This window comes from Propithecus coquereli, unplaced genomic scaffold (genome assembly GCF_000956105.1).
Source record: "Propithecus coquereli isolate 6110/MARCELLA unplaced genomic scaffold, Pcoq_1.0 Scaffold214, whole genome shotgun sequence".
Lineage (NCBI taxonomy): Eukaryota > Metazoa > Chordata > Mammalia > Primates > Indriidae > Propithecus > Propithecus coquereli.
The window spans coordinates 1,181,734-1,207,972 of NW_012146523.1; the positions used below are offsets into that span (position 1 = coordinate 1,181,734).

General features: G+C 39.9%; 1 protein-coding gene and 1 pseudogene across 2 annotated transcripts in view; one reads left to right on the top strand and one right to left on the bottom strand.

Annotated features, from left to right (window-relative positions):
• Positions 1-26,239, bottom strand: part of THRB (thyroid hormone receptor, beta) — a 312,929-nt gene that overhangs the window by 58,077 nt on the left and 228,613 nt on the right. For both annotated transcript variants that reach the window (XM_012644577.1, XM_012644578.1), the window contains one exon: positions 4,193-4,450. In XM_012644577.1, coding sequence (XP_012500031.1) covers positions 4,193-4,450 — 258 coding nt within the window. The remainder of the gene's footprint in view (positions 1-4,192; positions 4,451-26,239) is intronic.
• On the top strand, positions 6,092-25,904 carry LOC105810521 (annotated as a pseudogene).

Here is a 26,239-nt window from a genome sequence, read left to right on the forward strand (position 1 = left end):
TGCGGTTCTTGGGGAGAAGTTCAGGAGGGCGTGAGAGGGCAATGGGGAGAAGCCTTGTAAGAACTTAGGGGACAGTCAGTGCCGCAGTCACACAGTGTGGAATTCTCAGAAGGGCTCAAGTCCCAGTGGGATGTGTTACCAGGCAGAGTGATTAAGCAGACTATCCTGTTGGCAATGACGGTAAACCAGGCCTGAAGGAAAGGCCCGATTAGGAATGAAGGGACTCAAGCGGCTCTGCAGGTGCAGTGGAGGAAGGAAAGAAAAATGCATATTCCCCGAGTGCCCACTAGGTGGCAGACCCTTTCCTGTACTAAGCGCTTAAGAGTATTCTCAAGCACTTGATACTCAGGTAATAATAGTAAGAATCACCGGTAAGGCTGGTTAAAACGTGCATTCCTGGGCCCCTCTCCAGAGCTTCCAATTCAGTAGTCTGGGTGGAGCCTGAGATTCTCATTTCTACCAAGTTCCAGGTTCTGCTAGTGCTGCTGGCTGGTGGACCACACTTTGAGTAGCACCAAACATATTATCTCAGACTCTGGGGAGGGAGGAGGCAGACAGGGGCAGGATGTGGTCCTCAGAGAACTGAGAACTGAACTGAGCAATCAGTTCAAATTGCAATAAAGACTCCAAGGAAGTGTAACGTGATGATAGAAGGATAGGGCTGGGAAGGTAAGGGTGGGTAGTGGAGGGGAACGGGTCACTCACTGCTGGTTAAAATAGGCTCTGACACTAGAGCAGATTTGAGTTGTGGGCTCTGCAACAGAGTGTAAGGGCTCCAGAATTCTCATTCTAGTTAAATGTGTTACCGATTAATTTACTGAGGATGACTGCAGCAGATAAGAGTGTAGGTATATGCAGATTAAAATAAAAGCAGTATCAGACCAAAATGAAAAATAAAATATGTTCCAAAAATAAGCCCTAAAGGAAAAAAAAAACATTTAAAAGTACTATAAACATAAATCAGTGATTCTCAGACTATTTGATGTAAAAGACTATTTTCAAAAAATCTGGTTCATAATGGACTATCACATGGTTCTACTGCGTAAGACTTTTATATAGCAAGGCAGGCATGGTGGCTCACACCATGAGTCCCAGCTACTCAGGAAGCTGACATGATCACTTGATGTTAGGAGTTTGAGACCAGCCTGGGCAACATAGGGAGACCCCACCTCTAAAACATTTTTTTTAATTAAAAAAAAAAAAAAAACTTTTACATACTAAGGCACATATAACTGACCAGGCAAGTTTGACAACACCCAAATGGTCTATATCCTTTTCAGCAAGATGAATCCATGGATCATGCACTTGTATGTCACTGGCAATGTGAAATTGCTATGAAAGTTTCTAAAGCTTACTCTCAATTTTTGTACTTGCATCAATAGAAGTGGTAATACACATTCTGCGGAAGTCCACAGTCCGGAAACCAGTCCACAAACCACACTTAGAGGTGCACTGGTCTAGCCTGGCCAGACGACTGGTTTGGGAGATGGGTTTATTGCACAACTTCAAGCAGTCAGTTTGTCTTGTGGATCCTTTCCTACAGATTTAACTTTTTATATCCTTAGGGCTATTTGGTTCTTATCATTTCCACTTGGGATCCTTGGAATAGGGCAAGTTGGATGTCCTTTTGGCCTTGCTGCCATCTCTCTATGCTTGGACATCAAGGACTACATCCTGTACACAGTGGGCACTCAGTAAACACTGGTGGGTGAATGCATGGAACTGTAGCCCAGGACCGAGATATCAAGCATGCATGGGGATTAGACAGACAGCCAGGAAATAGACACCCAGTGTGGACAGACATCAAAATAGAACTCTCCTCCTGGTGACTATACAGAGGTAGCTGACAAGCAGAGCAGATGGAGAACCAACTCTGTAAAGGAAAGGCTAACCATGTTGTTGTTCCGGCCTCACTGGTGCCTCACTAGATACAGGTGTCCACTGCAAATGAGTGAAATTTAGTTTATAAGATTCTTGGGTCATAACGATGTAGGTGTCCTGGTGGCATTTTCATGCTGAACCCAGGCATTGCCTCACATCCGTGTCAAGGTGGACCCTGGTGGGTACTCTGGAAACGACAGGAGAGTTTATCTTACTTGTTTTCCTTTTAAAATCTTGAGGGAGAACTTAAATAATTTAATTATATTTTCTTATTAAATAATTCGCTGACTTTCAATGAAAGAGAGCTGAATGACTGCAAAACGGATGATCAACTCTCACCTCTCTGAAACCACATGCTCCACCCGCACCCATCTGTCATGCAGCCCTTCACTCCTCACCAGGCACACAGTACGGTCCAAGGAACTTGATTAAATTGTGATTTAATGATGCATAGCTAATAATAATAATGATCACAGTAATAGCAATAGCTGCTATTCAGAGAGTACCATGTCAGGTACATTATGTTATTTAATTGTATTAACAATCACGTAAGTTTACTCAAGGACAGAAAGTAGAAAGGCTGGCTAGGATTGTAGCTCAAATATATCAGTCTCAAAAATGTGCAGTGTTAACCACTGTACTGTATACTTAAGGCCTTGGATACAAACAGAGACTGTTTCCTCTCACTTTCAGGGTGCACCAGCAAACTGAAAAGTGTAGTGTTGGAGCTCTAGGTACCTAAGGCCAAGATTTCTCATAAATGATGGAGATATAGATGGGCTCTATGAATGAATAAATAAATGAATATGGATACCAATTATGAATGCATCAAATTTAGTCTATGAGGTTTTTAGATCATGAGATACTAGAGTTTCCCATTGGCATTTCACTGTAACCTGACATGATTTTAATGCCAGCCCATAAAATTTCAAGATACATCTGGTCACAAATGCTAGGACTAAATGTCAATTGTATTTCAAACAAATTTTGCAAGTGCACACAGACACACACCCTACATCCTGACTCCTTTGAAAAAACCTTATTTTACCCTTTTTCTAAATAGCTCCTTCAATTTTTCAAATCTCCTAAATCAAAGATATGAGGGACAGTTGAAACACAAATTGTTCCAAAGGGAACATGTATAGTTTTGACTGTACTCAAATCAGAGCTCATGCCACTATTTCACTATTATTTTTTGGATAACCCTATTTTCAACTGAAACAATCTGAACACTCAATTTCCCAGGTAAACTGGTAGTTCCCAGGAGCTTTCAAAGTGTTTTCAGAAAAGCTAAAAGACCAGCTCTTTTGCAGGAAGGATAAATATAATCATGTGTTTATGTTCAAGTTAGAACAGTTTGTAAGAGTCCTTCATGGCTCATATATAGGAGTCTTTGCAAACTTTCATTATTACATAATGGTATATGATTGTGAGATTTTCAAATACACAATTTAAAATTTTACCATGAGTCAAAATCCTTGAAGAAAAACCAAAAAGATCTTTTTTTGTTGTTTTTTTTTGAATGTTAAATTATTGGAAAAGAATGGGAAGTTACATAAACCTGGACATTTAAAGACACAAATTGACTTCTTGCACATTGATTTAAGAAGCAAAGATTTGGGGGAGCCCTAAGACAATAAAGCGATCAGCACAAAGACATCTGTCAGGGTGGAGGCGACCTGAGGTAAAGAACGGTTAAATCTAATGCAGTCGGGAACTTAGGCCACTTCAACATTTTTTTTTTCTTATGAGGTGACAACCTCCTAACACCATAATCTCTCCTTTCAGGATGATGACACAAGATTTATTTTGTGAGTAAAAGACAACAACTTAAAACCTCTCTTTTAAGCATGAATTGTCTATTTAGGTTAAAGATAGGCATGGAGCCCATTAGCTACTAGAACAACTGGGAAAAGAAAATACACACACAAAAACGTGGGGAAAGACATGTACACACACACGCGCTTCGAAGCAACTAGTTCATACAACTACAGCAATGTCTGTTTCTACTCAGATCCAAAACTAGAATTAAAGCCAAAACTAACAACTCTTCTGCTAATTAGAGAAGTAAAAATGTCTTCTCCCCAAGCGTCGCCAACACTACATGAAACTGCAGTGAACTGCTTTCCTTTGGATCTCATTTATTTATGTTTAAAAGATTTGAAGATAAAGAAGCCGAGGAACAGAACAGTTGGGGAAAACACATGGACATTATATACTGGAAGAAATGTAGACTGAGCACACAGTTACAACAGAGATTTTTTTTCCCTTGTTGAAACGTGTGATAATGGTCTGATACAAATCTGGTTACCTTTACATTTCTTCTCCTCTGTTTGGAACGTCTGGGCACTTGAGACACCCTGATCGTTCACATCGTCATGGTCCAGATGGAATATCGAGCTAGTCCAAGTGGCCTGGATGAGATGTGGTGACTGTTCATTTTTCAGCGTGCTGCGCCTCTCTGAATGGCTCTTTCTATGTAGGCAGGCTTCAGACATTCCTACTAGCTTCCAGTCGTGCTCTTGGTCTGGGCAGTGCTTCGGTTTGTCCCAGGCTGGAAGGCCATTTTCTAGAGGGCGGAAAAACATGAGATGACGAGCTGTTGGCATTGTCAAGGTTTTGCTGAGATGCAGAGCTTTGGAAGGCACGTTGTTTCTCAATTCTTTCAGGCTGACAGTATTCACATGCCACTTGACGGCAGTGATAAGATGCAGAATTTGTCAGCCTTGGTCATTTAGCCACAGCAGTTGCATTGCCTGCCGGAGTAATCAACATATCCCCCCTTAAGTGCCTAGAAAGACATTAGTTCCTCCACGGCAAGGACGTGCTTTTACCCATCCCACTTCCACAGCAATGGTCCGAGAGCAAGTTTACACCAATTTATGTTACTGCTTAGATGACCATCTGAGGTCTTGAGGGTCAGGGCTGGCCATGAACACTTTTCAGATCCTTAGGACATAAAACACCCAGGATCCAGCCTTGTTTGACTTGGGTTTTATCACAGGCTGACCTGAGGGACACCCTGTTACTTAAGTGGAACAGGCTCACGTGGCCACACTGAGAGTGACAACTCTGTTCTTACCATCTTCTACCCTGGGTAGTCTGAAAAAAAAAACAAAACTGGGTCTTATATCAAATAGAAGTTTTATAAATGGCTTCAGTGTTGTCCCAAATTGACAATAAGATCAGATGAAGAGAAGCACATAGTGCTTTAGCTGTGGAGCAAATTAACAGCCCTAATGATGGAATGATGAGCCCAAAAGCTCTTTGGTTGGGGTACCAGCTGGTTAATTATTATGTATATTATATTGTTTTTATCTCTTCAATTTATAGGGACTTGAGGATTTGGCTTCTAGAAAATGGGAAAAATGGACTGTAATGGAAAATTTCTCACACTAACCTTTCCTGGTGTTGAATTTTTATATCCTTGAATATCTTTAGTATACATGGGGATAGAGAGCAAAAATGAGCAAGCTAATATATGTATATATATTTGTATGCATATTGTACACATTAAAAAACATAATCCATCTGGTCATCCATATTTGCAGAAATTCTTAGGCTACTGTTTGTGAAAATTAGAAAAAAAATTAATATAAATAGACATCTCCTCTTAAAGTGATCATATACAGTGATTGAAAGACTTTAATTTACATGTGAATTTTCTTTCATGCTGAAATTATCAAAAGACCATGGACGCCCATGTCCCTGGTGCTTAGAGAGACAAGTCCATCCTGACCTGTGACTATCACAGGGAATTTTTAAGCTTCCTTTCAAACATTTAAAATGAATTTTAAATTATTTAACAGAAGGGTTAAACATGTTTTAGGTTTTCATAAGCACCCTCTCTAAAACTGCCTGATGTTTTAGTTGATATTGGTTAGGATGGTTTCTCTAAAGTGTAAACTTCTCTCAGTCACTTTTGAAAGTTTCATTTACCCTTCTGGGTCTTCATGTTACAATAAGAAAATTCGGATGCCTGTGTGCACTCTATTTCTACTCCAGGAGAAAACCATGAACAACAACAATAACAAAGTAATAATCAACACATGATTTTTTGGTCACAGTCAATGGAAATGTTGTGGCTTGAAATAGCTTAATTTGGCCAGTAAGCAATATGTCTCCTTCAAAAAATCGTATAATATGCTAGCTTTTGGGTGTAAAATTTGATCTCATTCAGAGAAGAGTTCTAAAAATTCACTCTATGCAAATGGCTGTTCTAGGCATTGTATCAGGTAAGTTAAATCGTTCCTTCTCAAAGTTTATATGGCATTATTTATTGTATGGTGAATCAGAAAAGTCTGGACTCAGTTCTTTAATTTTTCAACTGGGGCAGCTACTGGTGCAATTACAGGCACTTATTCTCACTATCCATTAAAAGAAAGCAACAGATTGAGATCTTGGGGGGTTGCATTGCATTTCAAGCTAAATATATCTATGTAGAACTCATTCAAATATCTATTATCCATGAAGGTTTGAGGTTTTTATGAGCTAAATATAAAGCTACTGAATGCAAGGGTTAATTTGGGACCTACAGAGATTCATTTTATTTTTGTAGACATGAAAAGTCTTCTCGCCCATGCATGTTTCTATGCATGTTTCTACTTTATTTTCAGAGACTCTAAATCTTGAGCAAATTGCATCCTATAAAGTTTCATTTAAATAATGTTAAAGTTCTCAAACTATTTTGTAAAGACTTTGATTTTTGATTTTTCTGCAGAAATCCTTAAAATTTGGTATTAATTCCCCTGCCTTCACAGAAATTAAGAAATACAAACTGGGTAGTCACTGCTTCCTAGTGAAGCACTGCTTGGATGACAGATGGTGAAAGGGACTCCACTCCAAGGGGACATTCCCCCTTAAAACACAGCCTATTAAAGCTTGCTTAATATGTCCCTTGGGCTAGAAAGAAGGAGGTTTCTTCTAAGCAGGGGAGGCTATATTTGGGGTGAGGCAAGGGATAGGATTGCCTTCCACTTTCTAAAGAAAAGCAGCTGACATGGTTTGGGAAAAGGGCTCCATTCACGGGAGGCATTTACAAGCTCATAATTACTGTCTGTAATTACATTCACAATAATAATATTCAGTTGCTTAATTGGCAGGTTTATTGGTTGGAGCACTGCTGGGAAACATGCAGACTGAGAAGTCCTGGTTGGGTCATGGGAAAACTCAACAGGGAATTCTTTAAGGAGAATTCTTGATTCTTATCCTCTCAAGAACAGGGGGGCACATGCACTTCCTAGTCCATTCCCAAGGAGGAATGCCGCAGCTACTACACCAGGCTCCTTAAATTCTACCTACTGGATGTACTGTTGTTGGAGGAAACTACCAGCTACCTCCACATACATATGGTTGGCAATAATGGTTTTCAGTAATTTCCTGCTATTACTATGTCCAGTGTCTACATCCTTTGGTTCCCTCAAAACTCCCATCGGTGGGACATTTCTTTTTGGAGGGATTAATATCCCAAAAGATTAAGTCAGTGATTCTCAAATTTGGTGTGTATCAGAATCACCTGAGATACTATTAAATGACATTGAAGATCAGATTTTTTAAAGTTGGAGGGGCTTGGGCATGTATATATCTACCAACTTCTCTAGGTCATTCTGATAAAAGACAGAGTTTGAGATCCACAGGGTTAAGAAAATTTCAGGCAAGAAAATAAATTATTGGTAGATTTTGGATTAGTATGCAGTCTCTTTCTCAGACTCTAATGTTTTCCACAGCCTTGGAGTAAATTTTCATTATCATTCAAAAATTCAGCCATTGTTTTGGGGTCTACTGAGTGAAGCATGAAGTAAGATGTTAATTGGATGCTATCTTGGAGCTTGCAGGTATGGATGTAAATAAGTGTTTACTCAAAAAACCTATTGTTCTGAGCAGTATCTGGAACACAATACACAAAGCAGTGGAAATAGATATATATTTTAAAAGGAGTATTCTATCGCTTCTCAGCTTTTTGAGTAAGATCAAGTGTAGTATCTGTTCTTATCAGTTTAAAAAGGAGTATTCTGGAAATGGTTGTATCTTGTTATTCACATGAAGCATGAACCCTTTGCTCTTTAATGGATCCCAGCTAACATCTGGCTTTTAATACTTCACGTTCACAATTAACCATTTTAATTTTTCAATTATAATGAATTAATAAATAAGTAGAATCAAAGAAAATAACTAGATAGCAACATGTGAACTGCATTGGCCTGTGTGTCTCAAGGAAGTTTAGATGCAACTGATTGAATTTCCATCTGACGACCATCATTCTAATGGCTTTGAATGACACAACACTGATCTAAAGGATTCTTGTGCAAAAGAGAAGCAAACATAAATCTCATTCACAGAACTACCTACATCCTATCTCTGGAAATTTCATTAAAGATGATAGAAAATAAATCTGTCCATCAAAAAAGGGAGAATTATATTAAAATATTCAAGTATTTCAGGACACAAGAGCGAGCAGATACCTTAGAAAAAAGCTAAGGCAAAGGAAATAGGATTATGACAAAGTGGTCAGAAAGGGTCAGGCTGGGATTTCATGGCACTCATTGTGAGTGTTTAGCTTGTATTAAAAGGCCACAAATACGAGGTACTGGGACTGCAAACTATATCCTGTATTAGGGGCATGTGTTTATAGTGTGCTTTGCATCCCTAGCAAGTGTGTAGAATTATCATGGTATAGCATCAGACCGTTAGGTATGAGGTCTCTAATTTCAATTTTTTACTTCAACCCATAAGGTTTAGCTTTGCTGAATTCTCAGCCTATGTACATATTAAGTGATTTTTTTAGAGTCATATAGGACAGAAAGAGACTAATATTTCGTCGAGCATTTACTATAAGCCAAGTACTGACCTAGACACTTTTGTTCATCTTTGCAAATACTCAGGGAAGTACACGTTGACGGACTGCTTGATTAACAAGGAACCTAAAATTCAAGGAAGCACTTCACCTGCTCTCTTTACCTTTTGTATTGTTAACAGATGTGTTCTCATTATTGGCCTCAGTTTGATGAGCAGCAATTGACCTATCGTTTGATTAGTACTTTGAACATTCTTTAGAAATTATACTTATTGCCTCATTCAATTTTCCATTACTCATGCATATTCATAACACGTCTCCTTGCTTTTGCTCTCAGCGACTTATAATTCATTGTCCACAGAACAGCAAGAGTGAGCTTTTAAAAATGTAAATTAGAGTATATTTTTCTGATGCTTAAAATCTTCTGATGAATTTCCATCACTATTGGAATAAAGTCCTAAGGCCTTATGTGGGCTCGAGGCCCAATAGACCTATCCCTGCCTCTCCCCCTGAGCTCCTCTGCCAGAGCTCTGCCTCCTGCTCCCCATCCTCCAGCCATGGCAGCTTCTTCTAACAGGAGAAGCTTATTGCCAGCACAGCATCTCATAGAAGCTCTTTCCTATGCCTGGAGTGCCCTTTCCAAGTCCTCATACAACCAGCTTCCTGTCCTTGAGGATTCAGAGGGACCTTTCCTGACCAGTCCCCCAACCGTTTTCTACATATCGTCTGACTTTAGTTCTTCATAATACTTTATCACCCACTAGAACGTTCTTATCTGTCCTCACAAGAAATGCAAGTACCATGGGGACAGGGACCAGCGCTGTATGGTCATTGCTGTGTCTCTAGCACTTAGAAAAGAAACTTATATGTAGTAGGTGCTGGACAAACGTGTATGAGGGTAGGGAATGTGGGTAGAATTATTATCCCCATCTTCCATCTGTGAAAACTGAATTTAGGAAGGGACATGGATATACCTCATAGACCTGGACTCAAATCCAGGTCTTCTGACTTTTTAAACCCTGACTTTCTATCATTACATTTGCCTCTAGTTGCCAAAGATGATAACCTCTGATCTAGTCTGGAAGCCATTTGAAGAAATGGTTCATCCCTTGTATTTCTTGGTAGCCTCATAAAGGGTGGTTATTAGAGAGGCAGGAAAAAAGGGTTGCTTCTGAAAGCTTAGAGATGTGGATTTTCTGCAAAATGGGGATATACTATTGTTTTGATGACTAAATAGGTTAATACATAAAAAGGTCTTGGAATAGTGTCTGGCATGTTGTAAGAACTCGCTAAGTGTCAGTTCTTCATTTATGCATCCAAGTGACTTCTCTTTCTCTTGCCCCACTCTCCAACATCCTATCCTCTAAATATGATTTTTAAAGGCATCCTAAGGAAAGGAGTTTGATAAATGACCTCCCACCACTATGTTAATGGGTAAGAACCTGGGATGAGTCATCTCCCTGCAGAAGTTGTATTTTAAAGAGGATGTCTGGACAGTGTTCGGCCACAGCCCAAGGAATGAATCTTTAAAATTGGGTTCCCAGCTGCTGTGCAAGGCAGGTGCAGGACACATTTTGGTAAAGGCTGGCCTGGCCATCATCATACCTGGCTTGATTGGCTTGGTGGCTCAGATAACATAATAAGGAAGACACAGTTTTGATGCTAGTCAACCTTCAAGGCCTAGCTCATTGTTTAAGCTTTCTCGAAGCAATCCATCCATCCTACAAACTTCCATAACACTTTCCATGTATCTCCCTCCCTCCCATCTTCTACCTGGTGATATAACCATTTACATACATGTACATAATTTCCTTTTTTGTTGTTGTTGTTAGTTAACACTCACAGTGCCTAGCACAATATCCTAATTAATATCTATTATCTCCTAATAATCCAGCAATTTTACAAAGAGAAAACTACTCCCTAGTTACAGATTCCAGGCCTATTTTCTTATCCAAAAGCCATTCATCTGTAAGAAGGAGGACTCACCACTAAAAGTAATTCAATGTAGACTTTTTACTACCAATGGTATTCTCCCAGAACCGCTAGTGAAAATAAAAATTATTTTGCTTTTTAGAGGTAGAACAGGAAAGTGGGTAAAAATACAAGCTTTGCTAGCCAGGGTTCGAATTCTGGCTTTGCCATATATTAGCTGTGATTTGGGGCAAATTGCTTTACCTCTTCGAGTCTCTCTCCTAAATATCTATAATATTTGACTGTGTCTCTTCTGTAAGGCAAGAACTTACATGTCCTCCTTGTATCATGTCAATGGTATCCACATCTTTTTTCCCTTTACTGAACTAGAATCAAATTATCCATCTGTCAATTTCCACAGCTCTAACTGAACATAATAATGAAAGCTACCCCTGAATCTGAAGAGCACATATAGTCTTATTTATTCAGGAATTCTATTGATCGAGCAATAATGTGCTCCACGCAAGGCAGAGTTAGCCATAACTGGTTAGCATCAAAGTTCTGCAGGAAAAGGCAGATGCTGCAGTGTAGCCTCAGATGTACTCTGCGACCACAGAATGCAGAAAGGGCAGCTAGATGGCTCTGTTCTTCCTAGTCCCCAGACTGGGTAAACTAACCATTTTTACTTTGGCATTTATATCGGAGGCCAGAGAAAGGCAGCTGGTGTCTCAAGGCCATCTTTGCAGGACCTCTGAAACACTGGCTTACTTCGTTAGTCTACTGACATCTGGGATGGGGTGGGCTGGTCACCAGAGGGCAGGCTGCTGGCTTGTTTCCCAGTGCCTTGGGATCCCCCCAGGGTGGTTCTGCCTGGGAACCTTCTACAGTAGCCAGAAGCGTTTATTCCCATCTATGGTCTCTGCGGGTGGAGGGCTGCCCCAGTTGATGCCATGAGACTTATAAATTTGGACAATTTGGCAAGGGAGGAAAGACTTCTCCAAAATAGAGAAAAGTCAAATTGTTGGCTATTTTTAAAGAAAATACACTATTACTACTTTTGAGACTTGCGATGGCAGGGTTACAGGACCTTGCTGAGTTTCATTAGTAAACTGAGGATGAGGCGGAGTGAAAATACCTCACAGCGTTGGTGTGAATGTTATGTAAGGCAACACATGGGTCTAACCTTGAGCAGAAATACAGTCAGTGTTCAAAGTATCCCCTTCCTTTTTTTTTTTTTTTTACTACTAATAATTATAGAGATCAAATCCATAATTCTCAGCTGATGGGAAGGAACCTGTAGGATCTATTTTCATGCTCCCTCTTTCTCTCAACCTACAGAAATATTCTGAACTCTCCAAGCTCAGTTCCAGTCCTAGCCACATAGTTTTCCCTTACTATTCCTGTCTGGGGTGAGTTTCTCTTCCTTCAAAAACCATTTGTTATTTATTCTAAGAGAATGCATCATGTATCACTTCTGAGCTCTTATTGGTGTATGCTAGTATTCCCAATATGAAGACATAGATAGTTCTTGAGATTGTGACCAGATACTACCTCGCTATTCTCAACAGTTTAAGCCTGCAAAACGGAGCAGAATATTCTGGCTATTGCAACACACATGGGGGCATGGGGAGGGGGGCTTTCTAAGCCACTGGTTTCTAATGGAATTGGGGGTAGGGAGGATGAGAAAGAAAGAAAACTGTATTTATCATTGTGTACAAGGTACTTCACATGTGTACTACTACTACTACTGCTGTTAATGACAGCTCAAATTTACTGAGCACTTACTGTGTGCCAGGCTGCCCAGACTAGTCTCCATAAATAAAAATTACTATCCATTGAGCACCTACTATGTGCCAGATAATGCCTAAGCACTTTTCATACATCATTTTATCTAACTTGGACAACCATACCAAGAAATAGGTATTATTTCCATCATTTTAACAAATGAGCAGATAGGGCAGGGAGAATTAACCGATTCCTATGATTCTGTTTAGAATGTGTTGCAATGTACTGTTCACTCACCTGTTTTGATATGTGAGCCCCTGAATAGCTGGGGCCATGGCTTGTTTAGCTTTTCTTGGTATATTAACAAACGCTCCTTGCCTTGAGTAAAATCTAATTGAACTCAGCAGCTCTCCAACTTCTCTCTCCCTCTCCTCCATGACCCAGTGGGAAACAGAAGTTGGTGAGAGAATCCTTCTCACACTGTGCTTGTCCCATCCTCCTGTCACTCAGCCAAGTGCCTTTCCTCCTTATCTGCCCTTACTCCTCATACTGTTCTCCCCAAACTTCTATTCCTTCATTTCTTCCCCTTTCCAAGTGCTGAGTGTTGGTGGCTATTTCAAGATCTTGAGCAGAGATCTCTAAAGTAAGATGACACTGGGGTTGGGAAGAAAATGATAAAGTTCTATTTATATTTTTATTGAAAATTTAAAAAGAAATTAAGTTTATTAACATTGTATTTATGCATGTATAGAATGAATGTACGAATGAACCAAATACGGGGTGGGGTAACGTGCTCAAACATTCCAACCAGGGTGCACTCATCCCAAGAACGACTGCTGCTCAGTGGAGGGTCCAAGGGCCCTTACTCAGCCCTTGCCCGGCGCTTGCTCAGCCCTGGTCCAGTTGCAGGAAATATGCCTTCAGAAATATCTTCTTGTAGGCAAAATCTTGCAAAATTAGCCTCTTTGTTCAGGTAGGCTGCCTTCCATTGCTGTATGGTTTTGTCTTTCTTTAACTGAGTGCCTTGCCTATTAATTTTCTTCCTTGTTGAAACTGGATTTTTTTGTCCCTGTGTGCAAGTGAATTTAAGTTTGCTATCACAGAGGGTTTCTCTTATTTCATTGGCAGGAATTCTCAGTCCATTAAGTGGTTGAGATTTGGGAGCTGCTAAGAGACAAACAAATCTTTTCGTTATCTGGCTACTCCCAACTTCTCTGGTTTTCCTGTATATTCCATTAGGCAATCACTATTCTAATGAAAACCAATCATCATGGCTATAGAAACCTCAAATAATTATTCTGAAACTAGAAACTACACTGATAATCTGTTGATAATAAGTGAAAACCTTTAAAAAATTTTAAAAGTGTGTGTTTAGAACCTTTAAATGGGATGCATGTTAATCTATTTTAAAGTGTAGCCTGAAATAAAGTTTAAAAATAAAACAACAAAACAATGAGTATTCAAAGACTGTGGTGGAAATTCCACTCGGCTCATGAAAACATGGTGGCGACCAAGTTCATGGGCAACGTCTTACAATTATTTAACCACACAGGAACAAGCTGACTGCTGGAACGGTGACCAGAGGCCCTGAAGACTGGGAAAGTACTTTCTGGAGGACACAATGGAATCCTCCCCTAGGAGTGGTCATTTGATTTTCCATAATTCATACCGGATTTAATCAGAGTCCTCAGGTTGGATGACTCAAACTTTGAGGTAATTACTCTAAAGGCCACAGAGATTCCATTTAGGATATTAGAAAAGCTACAGCTGTTGCAGAAACATTCATATTAAGGAGCCACAAATACACATAAAAGGGAACAGATGTTTACTGCCAGGATTAGATTTCTCCTGTGCAAAAGTTCAGAGTGTAATGTTTATTCTTGTTGCCAGTCTGAACCCACATTTTTGAAAAAACATATCATATAAGATGGGCCCCATTTTATGTTTTCGAACGTGCAATACCCCTTCCCAAAGTAGGAAATATATGTGAATCTTTTGTAACTTTGAAAACTAGGACTGGAGTATAATTTGTGGATAAAAAAACTTCGAGATTTACAATTTCTCAAATAAAAGACAAAATGTAGCCTGGATAATCAGACCAATTTTATACATTGCACTGTAAAAGTTTCATTACTTGGCAGCAAAACACATATTGTTTCAACAAATTACAGTTGGGGATTAACAAAATGGACAAAAATATATACTGGTGTTAATAAAGTAACGTATAGGTCCTCCCCTGGGTTTTCATAGAATGTCACTGTAATTTTTCATTTTTCAGTACCCCAGTGGGACTAATTTTACATTATTTTTTTTTTTGTGTGTGAAAAATACATAGGATCAAGATAAAATGCAGATATTCATTTAGGGAAGAGACATTTCAATCAGGAAAAGTTTGGTTTTTTCTTTTGTTCAGAAATAGATCACTGCCATATTATGCACATCTAATCCTTGGTTATGACAGCAGGTGAGGTTTTTGGACAGGTGAGAACTTTTTAAGAGTAGGTGCTTTTGGATGTTTTCAGGTCCTCAGAATACTGTTAAATACACCAAAAATCTATTTCATTAAAAGGGCCCTAGTGGCATGACACAATTACCTACAGGGAGTGTAATGTTTCCCTAGGAGTATCTAGTTTAGCACCTGCACCTCACAGGTACTGTCCTGACAGTATTGATAGGAGGAAAATTAAATTATTATGTGTTTTTACCTGCCTGTCTTGTGGAAGATAATTTAGGACTACAGATGGGTCAAATCACTTGGTACTATCTGTTCTACGATGTTTTTATAATTCAGGAAAATCAAAAGAAGGAGGTGAGATTTCTACTGTCTTTTTTATACTTTGCTGGTTTTATTTTTCCCTTAAACTTTCAATTACTTAAAATAGAGTTGATGAGGCTGGGGCTGGAGAAGGGTCCAGCACTGAGGTCCTGCAGGCCTGCTCCTCTCCGCCTGCTCGCCCCAACTCAGGCCAGGTGTGCCCCCGGACCCCCCTCCATTCTCAAATGGCTCTGGAATATCTAAGGCTGTGCTACTCAAAGTGCAGTCTGAGGACCGGCAGCTTCAGCATCACCTGGGAGCTTGTTAGAAAGGTGGAATTTCTGGTTCCAGAATTGGTGAATCACAACCTGCATTTTAACAAGATCCCCATGTGATTCACATGCACATTAATGTTTGAGACACTCTGTTCTAGGGGCACAGTCTCTACATAGAGTGGAAAGAATCTGTTATGTATGGTTACCCAATTCAAACTTTGGTGGGATTTAACATATACTATATAGAGATAACATTTATGATTTTCCTTTTCAGGAACCAGAGGGGAAAGTAATATCTGATGGATTGGCAGGTTGGGGAAATTACATGCAGAATAAAAGGGAGTGCATTTAATGTCTTTATTTCCTAAATGATTAGTTGGTAAATTTAATTCATTAAAATAGAAAAATCCAAACCTCAAGATTTCTGATTATAAGTTTATATTTTTATAGGTTTTTCTTTCTAGAGCCATCCAACAAAATAATAAAAGCAATAGGTAACATTTTATCTATGCTTGCTATGTGTCAGGCACCTATTTTGAGCATTTTCCATTTAATCTTTATAATAACTCTATGAGGTGGAAATATTATCGTTGTTTTTTTATCTGAAGAAACTGGAGCACAGAGAGGGAAAGCAACTTGCCCAAAGTTGCACCACGGATAAATGACAGTCTGGATTCAAACCCAAGTAGTCTAGCCAACCGTGCTACAATTCTGCTTCTTAATGGGAAGTCAGCACTGAATGACTTAGATGATCATTACAGGCAAAATAACTAAATTAAATGGACTAAAATATGTGGTTAGAAGTTTAAAGAAAATAAAGCTCAGCGAGGTCACATTCTTGCTCAAAGTCACCCAGATGGGGGAAGAGCTGGGGTGGGTCTTCTGATTCTTTGTCTCATAATCTTTTAATTGCAAACATATGATTTTTAGTATGCAATAAAGATTTATTGCTCAATCTCAATGCTGTTTCAAATTCTGATATTTTGACTCTATATCTCAAACACTGAGAGCTGTTTTTCTAATTAAATCTTTTTTTCTTGCAATAAATTTACCAAACAAGAGACAGCTGTGCAAGGAGGAATTCTGTTTCCCACACTAGCTGCTGCTGCTGATTTTTTAAAAATGTTAGTGTTTATGGTGGGATCTACCTCCAAATGGTCAAAAAACTTAGAAAGAAGATAAAAACAAACAAAATGAGCAAGGTGATGAAGAACTGATTTGTTTCTTAGCTGCCCATCTGGAAGGTTAGAAGACCACCAAATAATTTAGAACTTGACAAAAGGATAATTTCATTTTGAGTTTATGATATTGAGAGCTAACCCTCATAGAGGGCCTACTATGCACCAAGCATGAGGCATACTGTGTTTCATTTACTCACTACAACAACACTGTGAAAGAGATGCTATTAATAGCCCCATTTTACAGGTGAGAAAACCTTGGCTGAGAGAGCTGAAGATGTTGCCCAAAGTAATAGATTGTAAATGGGGAGCTGTTTTCATTATTCCTAAGCTACATTCTACAGGTGAGGCAATTGCGGCCCAGAGAAGTAAAGCATTTGCCACCATCACAGAGCTAGTTAAGGGGCAGGGCTGTGCCTGGAATCTTCTTTAAGAGGGATCAACTAGTCTGATGGCAATTGGGAATTCCTATAATTACCATGGGCCATATCTTAACACAAATATTGCTTTGAGAGAGGTGCATTGATTTCCCTAGGAAACACCACTTCAGGAAGCAAAATCTCTCCTCAAAAAAGAATGGAGTTGGCCAGGTGCAGTGGCTCACTCACACCTGTAATCCTAGCACTTTGGGAGGCCGAGGTGGGAGGATTGCTCAAGGCCAGGAGTTGAGAACAGCCTGAGGAAGAGCGAGACCCTGTCTCCACAAAAAAATAGAAAAATTAACTGGGAATGGTGGCGCACTCCGAGTTGGGAGGCCGAGGCAGGAGGATTGCTTGAGCCCAGGAGTTTGAGATTGAAGTGAGCTTTGATGACTCCATTGTACTCTAGCCCAGGGAACAGAGCAAGACCCTGTCTCAAACAAAAAAACCTCCAAAAACCAAAACCAAACAAACAAAAAACAATGAAAAAAAGAATGGAGTCAAAGGACATATTTCTTTAGAAATATATTGAGGACGTTATGTCCAAATGGATAGGCATGTCTGATTTCATCCATGGAGCAACAGTGTCTGAGAACACTGATGCTTGGGAACTTGAAAGGCATGATTTTTTGGAAAAAAAAAAGTCACAGCTTAAGATACAAGCATTTCTATCTTTATTAAAATTTGGCATGAGATATTTTCTAACCAAATGGTAACCAAAAGCAGAAAAAATATTGTGCTGTTAGCAATTATCCTGTTTGTTCTGGTACATGTCTACAGATGACAGCTTCTGCAGAACCCAATTACCAAGATGGTGCTAAGGTGCTTTCCGACCTAAACATGGCATGTTTCTCTTGTGTATTTTCATTGTTATGTTTATTTAGGACAACGTAGCAGGTTAAGCGGAAGGTATTGCAAAATGATCCATACTCGCTACACCAAGTGGAATAGGCAGTTTACTTCCTAGGAAGCCCTATCTACAACTGCCTTAATTCTAGGGATACATTTGCCTGAAAAGATAATAGAGGAGGAGGGAAACTGTCAAAATGAAGAAGCCACTCTGGAAGTTACCATGCCTGCCTGTGGGGCTGCACCTAGGCTGGAGGGGCTCACCTAGGTGTTCTTTTTTTTTTTTTATTTCAGCATATTACGGGGGTACAGATGTTTAGGTTACGTATGTTGTAGGTGTTCTTTTATTGTATTTTTTTGGTTTTGTTTTTGCTTCCCTGGGGACAGTTGGCAATGTCTGGAGATATTTTTGGTGGTCACAACTTGGGGTGTGTGTGCTACTGGCATTTAGTGGGTACAGACCAGGGATGTTGCTAAACATCTTACAATGAACAGGACAGCACCTGCCCACCCCGGCCAAATAACTATCTGTCCTAAAATGTCAATAGTTCTGACATTGAAAACCTGGAAGATGTGTGAGTTTCATATGTTTATAATCCAAAGTATTCTTCCTCTGACCCTGGGCTTTGCCCCACCGATCAATGTGACCGATTCCAGGAGAGAAAGTCTGATTGAATTAATGCACACTAAGGTATGAATGACTGATACGATCAGTGCCAGCAGGAACACCAGTATTTTAAGTGACTCACTAATTTTATCTAAGGTCAGCTCCAATCAATGGAATTTTCAGCAAGCGTGCCATAATAACATGAACATTTATTTTTGGTAGATGGGAAAAACGGTGAGATTTATAAAGCATTACTCACTTTTAAAAGTCATTAATACACATAAGCACATCTGTGATGTGGTGCCAGGGAAATATAATCATGCATGCTTTTTTCTTACAAGAAATGATTTGCATTTGGTATTGACCACAATTGCTTTCCAGCAAGGGAAGAAACAGTATAAGACATTTCCTGTGCCCCAAACAAACCTTATTTTCATTTCCCTTCACTGCTAATATTGACTTGTAGGTTTAGATATGATAGGGCCCATTTGTTGGGTATTTGAAGTGTCCTGTCCCCATAAACCCCAGGCTGTCTTCTCTCGGGACTGCTGTGGATCTATGTTTGGATGGTGTGCTATGTGGCTTTTATCTTAGGCAAGTGAAGGAGACACAGCTTGAGCAAAGTAACAAACAGTAGGGATGAGCTGCAGAGTCATTTCTTCTCATTTTAGGGTCTTTGCTTTTCTTTATAGCAGCATACTGTGATTCCAAACTGAAGTAATCCTACCTTGGCTAACCCACACTGGATGACTTCATGAATCACTTCATCTTGTTCTCTTTGTTTTCCTGACCACTGTCTAGGGACATGTATGGTATTAATAAATTGACGTGTGACAACATTCCATGCCCAGTTTCAGAGGCAAACTAGCTCAATTGGTCCTAGTTCAATGGGCTCTGAGTAGTAAAATTTAGAGAATAGTGGGAGCTAAAAAGGGATGTTAAGGCCACACCAGTTCAACAACCTCATTTATAGAAAAGGAAATTGAAATCCAAGAAGGTGGCATGGTTTGATCCAGGCCAGTGGTCCCCAACATCTTTGGCACCAGGGACTGATTTCATCGAAGACAGTTTTTCCATGAACTGCGGTGGGGTGGAAGGATGGTTTTGGGATGATTCAAGCGCATTACATTTATTGTGCAGTCAAACCTCTCCGCTAATGATAATCTGTATTTGCAGCTGCTCCCCAGTGCTGGCATCACCGCCTCAGCTCCACCTCAGATCGCCGGGCATTAGATTCTCTTAAGGAGCCACAACCTAGATCCCTTGCAGGTGTAGTTTACAGTAGGGTTTGCACTCCTAGGAGAATCTAATGCTGCCACTGATCTAACAAGAGGTAGAGCTTATGTGGTGATTCGAGTGATGGGGAGCAGCTGTAAATAAATACAGATGAAGCTTTGCTTGCCCACTGCTCACCTCCTGCTAGGTGCCCTGGTTCCTAACAGGCTGTGGACCAGTACTGGTCTATAGCCCAGGGGTTGTGGTCTGCAGATCCAGGCCTCTTGACCAGTTAAAAAACAAAACCACGGCCAGGCGCGGTGGCTCACGCCTGTAATCCTAGCACTCTGGTAGGCCGAGGTGGGCGGATTGTTTGAGCTCAGGGGTTCGAAACCAGCCTGAGCAAGAGCGAGACCCCCGTCTCTACTAAAAATAGAAAGAAATCAATTGGACAACTAAAAATATATAGAAAAAATTAGCCGGGCATGGTGGTGCATGCCTGTAGTCCCAGCTACTTGGGAGGCTGAGGCAGAAGGATTGCTTGAGCTCAGGAGTTTGAGGTTGCTGTGAGCTAGGATGATGCCACGGCACTCTAGCCCAGGCAACACAGTGAGACTCTGTCTCAAAAAAAAAAAAAAAAAAAACCCAAAACCAAGCCTTGACCCCCTGCAAATGTGCTGACTACCAATGCAATCAATGTTCCATCAGCAGCCTCCCGTGTAATGCAGGGAGAGCTGAGACAGTGTGGGGTGAGGCTAGGTGAAGGCAGAGAGCCCTCATCCAGTGAAATGACCTCCCAGTTTCCAGAGCTAGCAGTCCTTGTCTTTTGTATATAATTTCCCCTCAGGACTAATGCAGCAGCTGACTATTTAGGGTCAAATAATATTGGGCTGAAATATTCAGATGATTCTTTCTGCTAAGGTAACTGGTAGATGTTCTAAACCAGGCTGCCCCTGGGGGGGTGGCAAATGATGGCATTCTATAAGGAGGGGTGAACACCTTTGGCAATGTGGTATGACGTGAACAACAGCAGCCAGAACAGTAGTGAAAAACTATAAGGGTGACAAGTAGACTGGACCCTTAGATGGCAACAGTTTCCCGAGAGAGAGAGGAGAGAGAAAGAGAGAGAGAGAAACCTAATTAGGAAGCAGATTTGGTGAAGTTATCACTTTACTGGGCCAAGCTGTCCCATGTCTGTGAGCCCCATACTCCAGCCAATGTAGGTTTTGTCCTCTCGGCCAGTGCACATGGAGATCAAAGGCCTTTATTCAATTGATTTGTGGTACATGGAAAATTCTTGTGAAAGGCTGGGGCTTGTTAGGATCAGGAAGCAAAACACATTCTCAGTCTTGGAAATCTGAATCGTACCCAGGTCTCCATCAATTAAGCATGTTGTGGACGGTCTACTTTGAAAGGAGAGGGAATTTACCATGGATACAACTGCCCCTGCTTGAAAACAGAGATTAGGCTAATCCCAGCCCTGGACAATATTTCCTGAGTTCTCCTAAGAGAAGGGGCTGGATAAGAATCACAAAAGGATCTTTAGAAATCCTTGTCTGGAGAGGAGGGAACAGCACAATCAGATGTCCTGTGAAGGCAGGCCAGCAGCAGAGGATCTGAGAAGCTTTAGTCACACACTTTCAGGAGCGTCTTCTGCACAAACATCCTAAAGCAATATTTATAATTAATGGGTAATTCTCAAAGGATCAGGCCTGGAAAGTGGGACTGGAAGAGCCATTTCTGAGCCAGACTTGTGACTCTTTACCTCCTAGACTGAGGAGTGGGTTGTTCAGGAAAGCTGGGTGGCATTTGGTTAACGAGGTGTTATCAAACGTATCCTCTAACTGTGAAGCAAGAGAATAAGACAGCTGCACTTGTTCCCATAAGCTTTTCTGGCAAGGATGGTCCCTTTGGCCTGCAGATATCGTGGTGGTGGCGAGGGAGCAAGATGATGGCATCTATCATTTATTATGTGAGGCTCACTACGTTCCAGCCGGGCACTAAGCACATTCCTTTATTTCTTTTGACCCTCATACTAATATTGACACAAATAGTGATCATCTCCACTTTACAAATGAAGAAACTGAATAATAAGAAAGGGAAAGCAACTTGCCCAAGGTCACAGCTGAAGAGGTAGACCCACGCCGAGCCACGTGGGGCATGTGACTGCTGGCCTGTGCCCTTAACCAAGGCCATGCAGCTCTGGGTCGGGGCATGGGCATGGGCGGGTGGAGCTGGAGTCCACATGGTTCACACTTTCCTGGGTTGAAGACATATCGTACTCATTATTTGCTCCTTTTCTCCCCATCCTATTCTACATTTAAGATAAAAAAGATAAAAGAGAAATAAAACAGAACTTCATGGAAAGAATGCAGCAAGAAAATAAAAAAAAATAGGCAGGCTATCAAACAAAACAAATAGGAAGGCCCTCTGTTCCATCTGGAAGCCATAGGATGCAATAAAACAAGAGCTGAGAGACAAGAAGGTGGCAAGGAGGGCTGGAGGTGAGGGTTTCCCCAGGCGGATCTCTGAAGCCAGAAGACCGAGGCCACAGTGGTGGCTGGGTGGAGCCATCTTGTTATTAATATCTTCCTTCTCCTGGGGGGCTTTGTAGGCTCTTCCCGACCTGTCAGCAAGCAGGAGGGGCCGCTGCAGCCTCACTGCCCTTCTGGCCCTCAGGAAGCCACTCACTACCTCTGAAGACCCTCCTCCTCTGATTTGTAAAGGAGGGGTAGTAATGGAAAGGCCACCAGCCTTGAAAGGGCTCTGCTTTGATGTTTCTTTGTTTGCGCTTCTTGGGACTGAACAAGTATTTGTTTGCAGCTCAAATCATTATGTTTTAAGCCCTTGCAAATTAAACATGCTTCATAGACATAAATAAACATCCTCACCCTGTCAATTCAATTTCCAACAGGAACAATTGAAACATTTTGAAACATTTTCCACTTGACCTGTTCATCTCACAGATATATCATTAGGCACTAGTTTATTCTGTCTGGATTTCTAGGGATAAATCTATCTTCATAGCCTAGCTGCATAGGGCCAAAATGCAAGAGCACTAACATTTATTCAGTGCCTGCTCATGCCAATGACTGTACACACATCCTTTATTGATCTAGGCTCTTTGCCTTTTTTCCCCCAATCTCTGTTACTTCCCCAGAGTGTACCACAGGACTTGACACACAGGAGGCACTCAATAAATGTTTACTGAATGATTTAATTAGATTCTCACCACAACTCTAGGATTCTTTTTGCTCCCATTTTACAGTTAGAAAATTGAGACTCTGAAAGCTTAAGCAACTTGCTCCAAATCACAAGGTTAAAAAGTGGCAAACTGGGGATTTGAACCCAAGGACACTTGACTCTAAAGACTCCAAAGTCTGTGTTCTTTTCACTACACCATGCCAACTCTAGAAGAAGCTAGAAAAAGTGGGTAAAATAGACGAACCTAGCCCTGTCTAGGGATGCTGACATTGCTTGGGAGAGGGTCAGAGGACTGGAATGGACACTTTTAAAACAAAAAGATGACTTCAATATAAAGACCAAGTCCTTCCTGAACTCACCTCTATAATATCATTATGCAGTTGTACAGTCCTTTATGACATAGGCTCACCATCAAAATTTGTACACTCCTTACTTCCTGGGCATACAGGTAGACTGTATTTCCCAGCCTCCCTTGCAGTGAGGCCTGGTCATGTGACTGAGTTCTAGCCAATAGAATAAGTAAAAGCCTTGGGCACCACTTCCAGGCCTGGCCTGTAAAATACCTCCTATGAATCTTGTTTCATTTTCTGTCTCTCCCCTTCTGTTGAATGAAGAAAATTCTGAGGTCCCAGAGGGAGATGTGGATGTAAGAAGGAGAGAGCCTGGGTCCCTAAATAACGTTGATAAGTGTCACCTGCCAACCAAGAACATGTGGCACTGGACTTAATATGAGTTAGAAATAAAATCCTGTTGTATGAAGTCACTGAGTTTTTGTGGTTCACCTATTACAGAAGAGAGCATTATTTTACCAATAGACACTTTGTGGTTCCAAATAGCTTGGCTATCTATTATATCATTCAACATTTTATAAATTTAGTCAGAGCTGTGAAGGATCATCTATGCAAACAAACAAAGCATCTGTCTGGTGCATTGCTGCATGGCTGTAGTACATTACTTTAAGTTTATGAGCTTAGTTTCTTCACCTGTAATTTCAGGGTGTTGGATGGTCTCTAAGATTCCTTCCAATTCTAAACTTCTCTAAATCTTCTCAGATATCAAAAAATATGTAGCAGTGTGTTCAGAAACTATGATCTCGTGAGTGTGAGCTCCTCAAAGCTAAGAACTATTTCTCAGTTGTATTTATATGCCTAATATCTTGGATGCTCAAAAGTGTTAAATTGTATTAGAATTTTCTGTTGAAAAACTCAAAGAATTTACTCATGTTCTAATTTATTTCAATAATTTCTTGATCTAATTTGGAGCACAGTATCAAATGATCGAAATTCTCATGAATATTTTCATTATGCATTTCTGAGTACGATAGGTTCTTTATATTCATTTACATAGACTTAATCTTTGTAGAATGATTTTATAATAATACTGAAAGACTTTTTTGATCAAAGGTAATGCCAGTGGTAATTGGTATTCCGATGGCTTCATTTATAGTTCTATTTAGCTAAATAATATAGGAGAATAATTCCTACTTAGTGTTGAGAAAGTTGGGGTATAAGAATACTTAGAATTTTCTTATTCAAATGGCTCTTAACATGAAGTCCATAAAAGCAGTATTGGAGGAAAACTATGACCAATTTCAAAAGTTTGAAAAGGCTCAAAGGAAATCATACAATAATATGAGGCAGCCTATGATACTTCCATGAAAAATTTTATGCCTTTTGGTTTTTTAAAAACATATAGAAATGTTTCTATATATTATATCTGTGTAGTGTGGGAACATTGGTCATTTTATCCTGCTCATTAAAAATATCAGATTAGTAATTAAATATCTCTTCAATTACTAAAAACAGGTCAATGAATTCTATTGTTTCATAAATTCAGTTTGGCAAGTAAGATGTTTGAAAGCACTGAATTCAGGGGAGGTGTGTGTCAGGGGAAAATAACAAGAGGGCCTTGGCAGAAAAATGTTGGGAACTACAATTTGACACTGTGCAAGTAAAATGAAATCTAATTATGGAAAACCAGTGCTTTTTCAAATTCTTTTATTGGCAGCAGCAGGGAGATGTGTATCCCCTTCCACTTTCTGCTACCACTTTTCACATGATGTGATAATATCATGCTAAGTCCTATATCCTGGGGAGTGCTAAGCATCAGTGAAAACACTGTGTGGTATGGTCTCTTTGCCTTGGCTAGCGTAGGAGCTGATGTGTATTAAAAAATGAAGTAATAGATTTGAGTGTTTCTCTTGGAATTGTTTCTAGTTTTATTCCACTGTGGTCTGAGAAGATACATGGTGTGATTTCAATGTTGAATGATCCTTGGGTCAATAATGAAATTAAGATGGTAATCAAAACATTTCTTGAACTGAACAACAAAGGGTACACAAACTATCAAAATCTATGGGATACCTGGTCTGTGGAAATGGTGTCTGTGAGGCTGGCACAGTGGCAGTGGAAGGGGTTTTGGGGGAAATGTGGAGAAGGAGGAATCTTCAGTTGGATTCAGGAATAAGAATGTGAAACAGAGGATATGGCAGCCTAAGTATTCACAAGCCTTTTTGGGGAATGTTTGTGAGGGACAAGGCTTTGTGTTTCAAAGAAAACTGAAGATTCAGCAAAATTATAAGAAATTGCTATGGAGGAAAAAGAAGGCTCAAACATCACAGGAATCCCAATTTAAAGATCATACCCAGATCATCTGAAACATCTCTATTTAGCTGAAGAGGACAGACTCAGGAAGCAACCAAGAAAAGCTGCCCAGCCTTTGTCAGAAGAGCAAGTTGACCAGCCTTTGTTTGAAGAACAGCGTGGCATTGACCAGACTCTGTCTGAAGATCAGTGTAGCTTTGACCAGCCTCAGCTGGAAAAACAATGTAGTAAGACAGTAAGATCCTTTAATATTCCAAAGAAAAATAAAAAGAAAACATCAAGTCAAAAAGCACAAGAAGAATATGAACAGGTACAAGCTAAACATGGTGCTAAGAAACAAGAATTTGAGGGAAGAAAACAAGAGAAAAAGAAGCTCAAAGGTGCTACAAAAAGAAAAAAATGGAAGTGTTCAAAATATTGAGCAAGAAGACTAAAAAGGGCCAACCAAACTTGAATTTACAGATGGAGTATCTTCTTCAAAAAACATAAGAAAAAATTAAATTGAAAATTTTTTCTTTACAAGTCAAAATATCTGCTATTTATTGAGTTGTTTTGTATGTGTAATGGGTACCTCCTAACAATGAACTTAATTTGTCAACATAAACTGGATTGCTAAACTGTACTAAATATATAATGTCCAAATATTTTTGTTCTTGTAAAATAAACTTTTCTATATATGCTCTATATAATATGTTTCTTATTTATTTGCCTCTGAAGGAAGGTTGGCCTGAAGAACTGAAAAAACCTTCTATTTGGAAGACAGGCTCAAGCATGTAATACTTTTATGATATGAAATTTGTATGAAATAAAATGTTTTGAAAAAA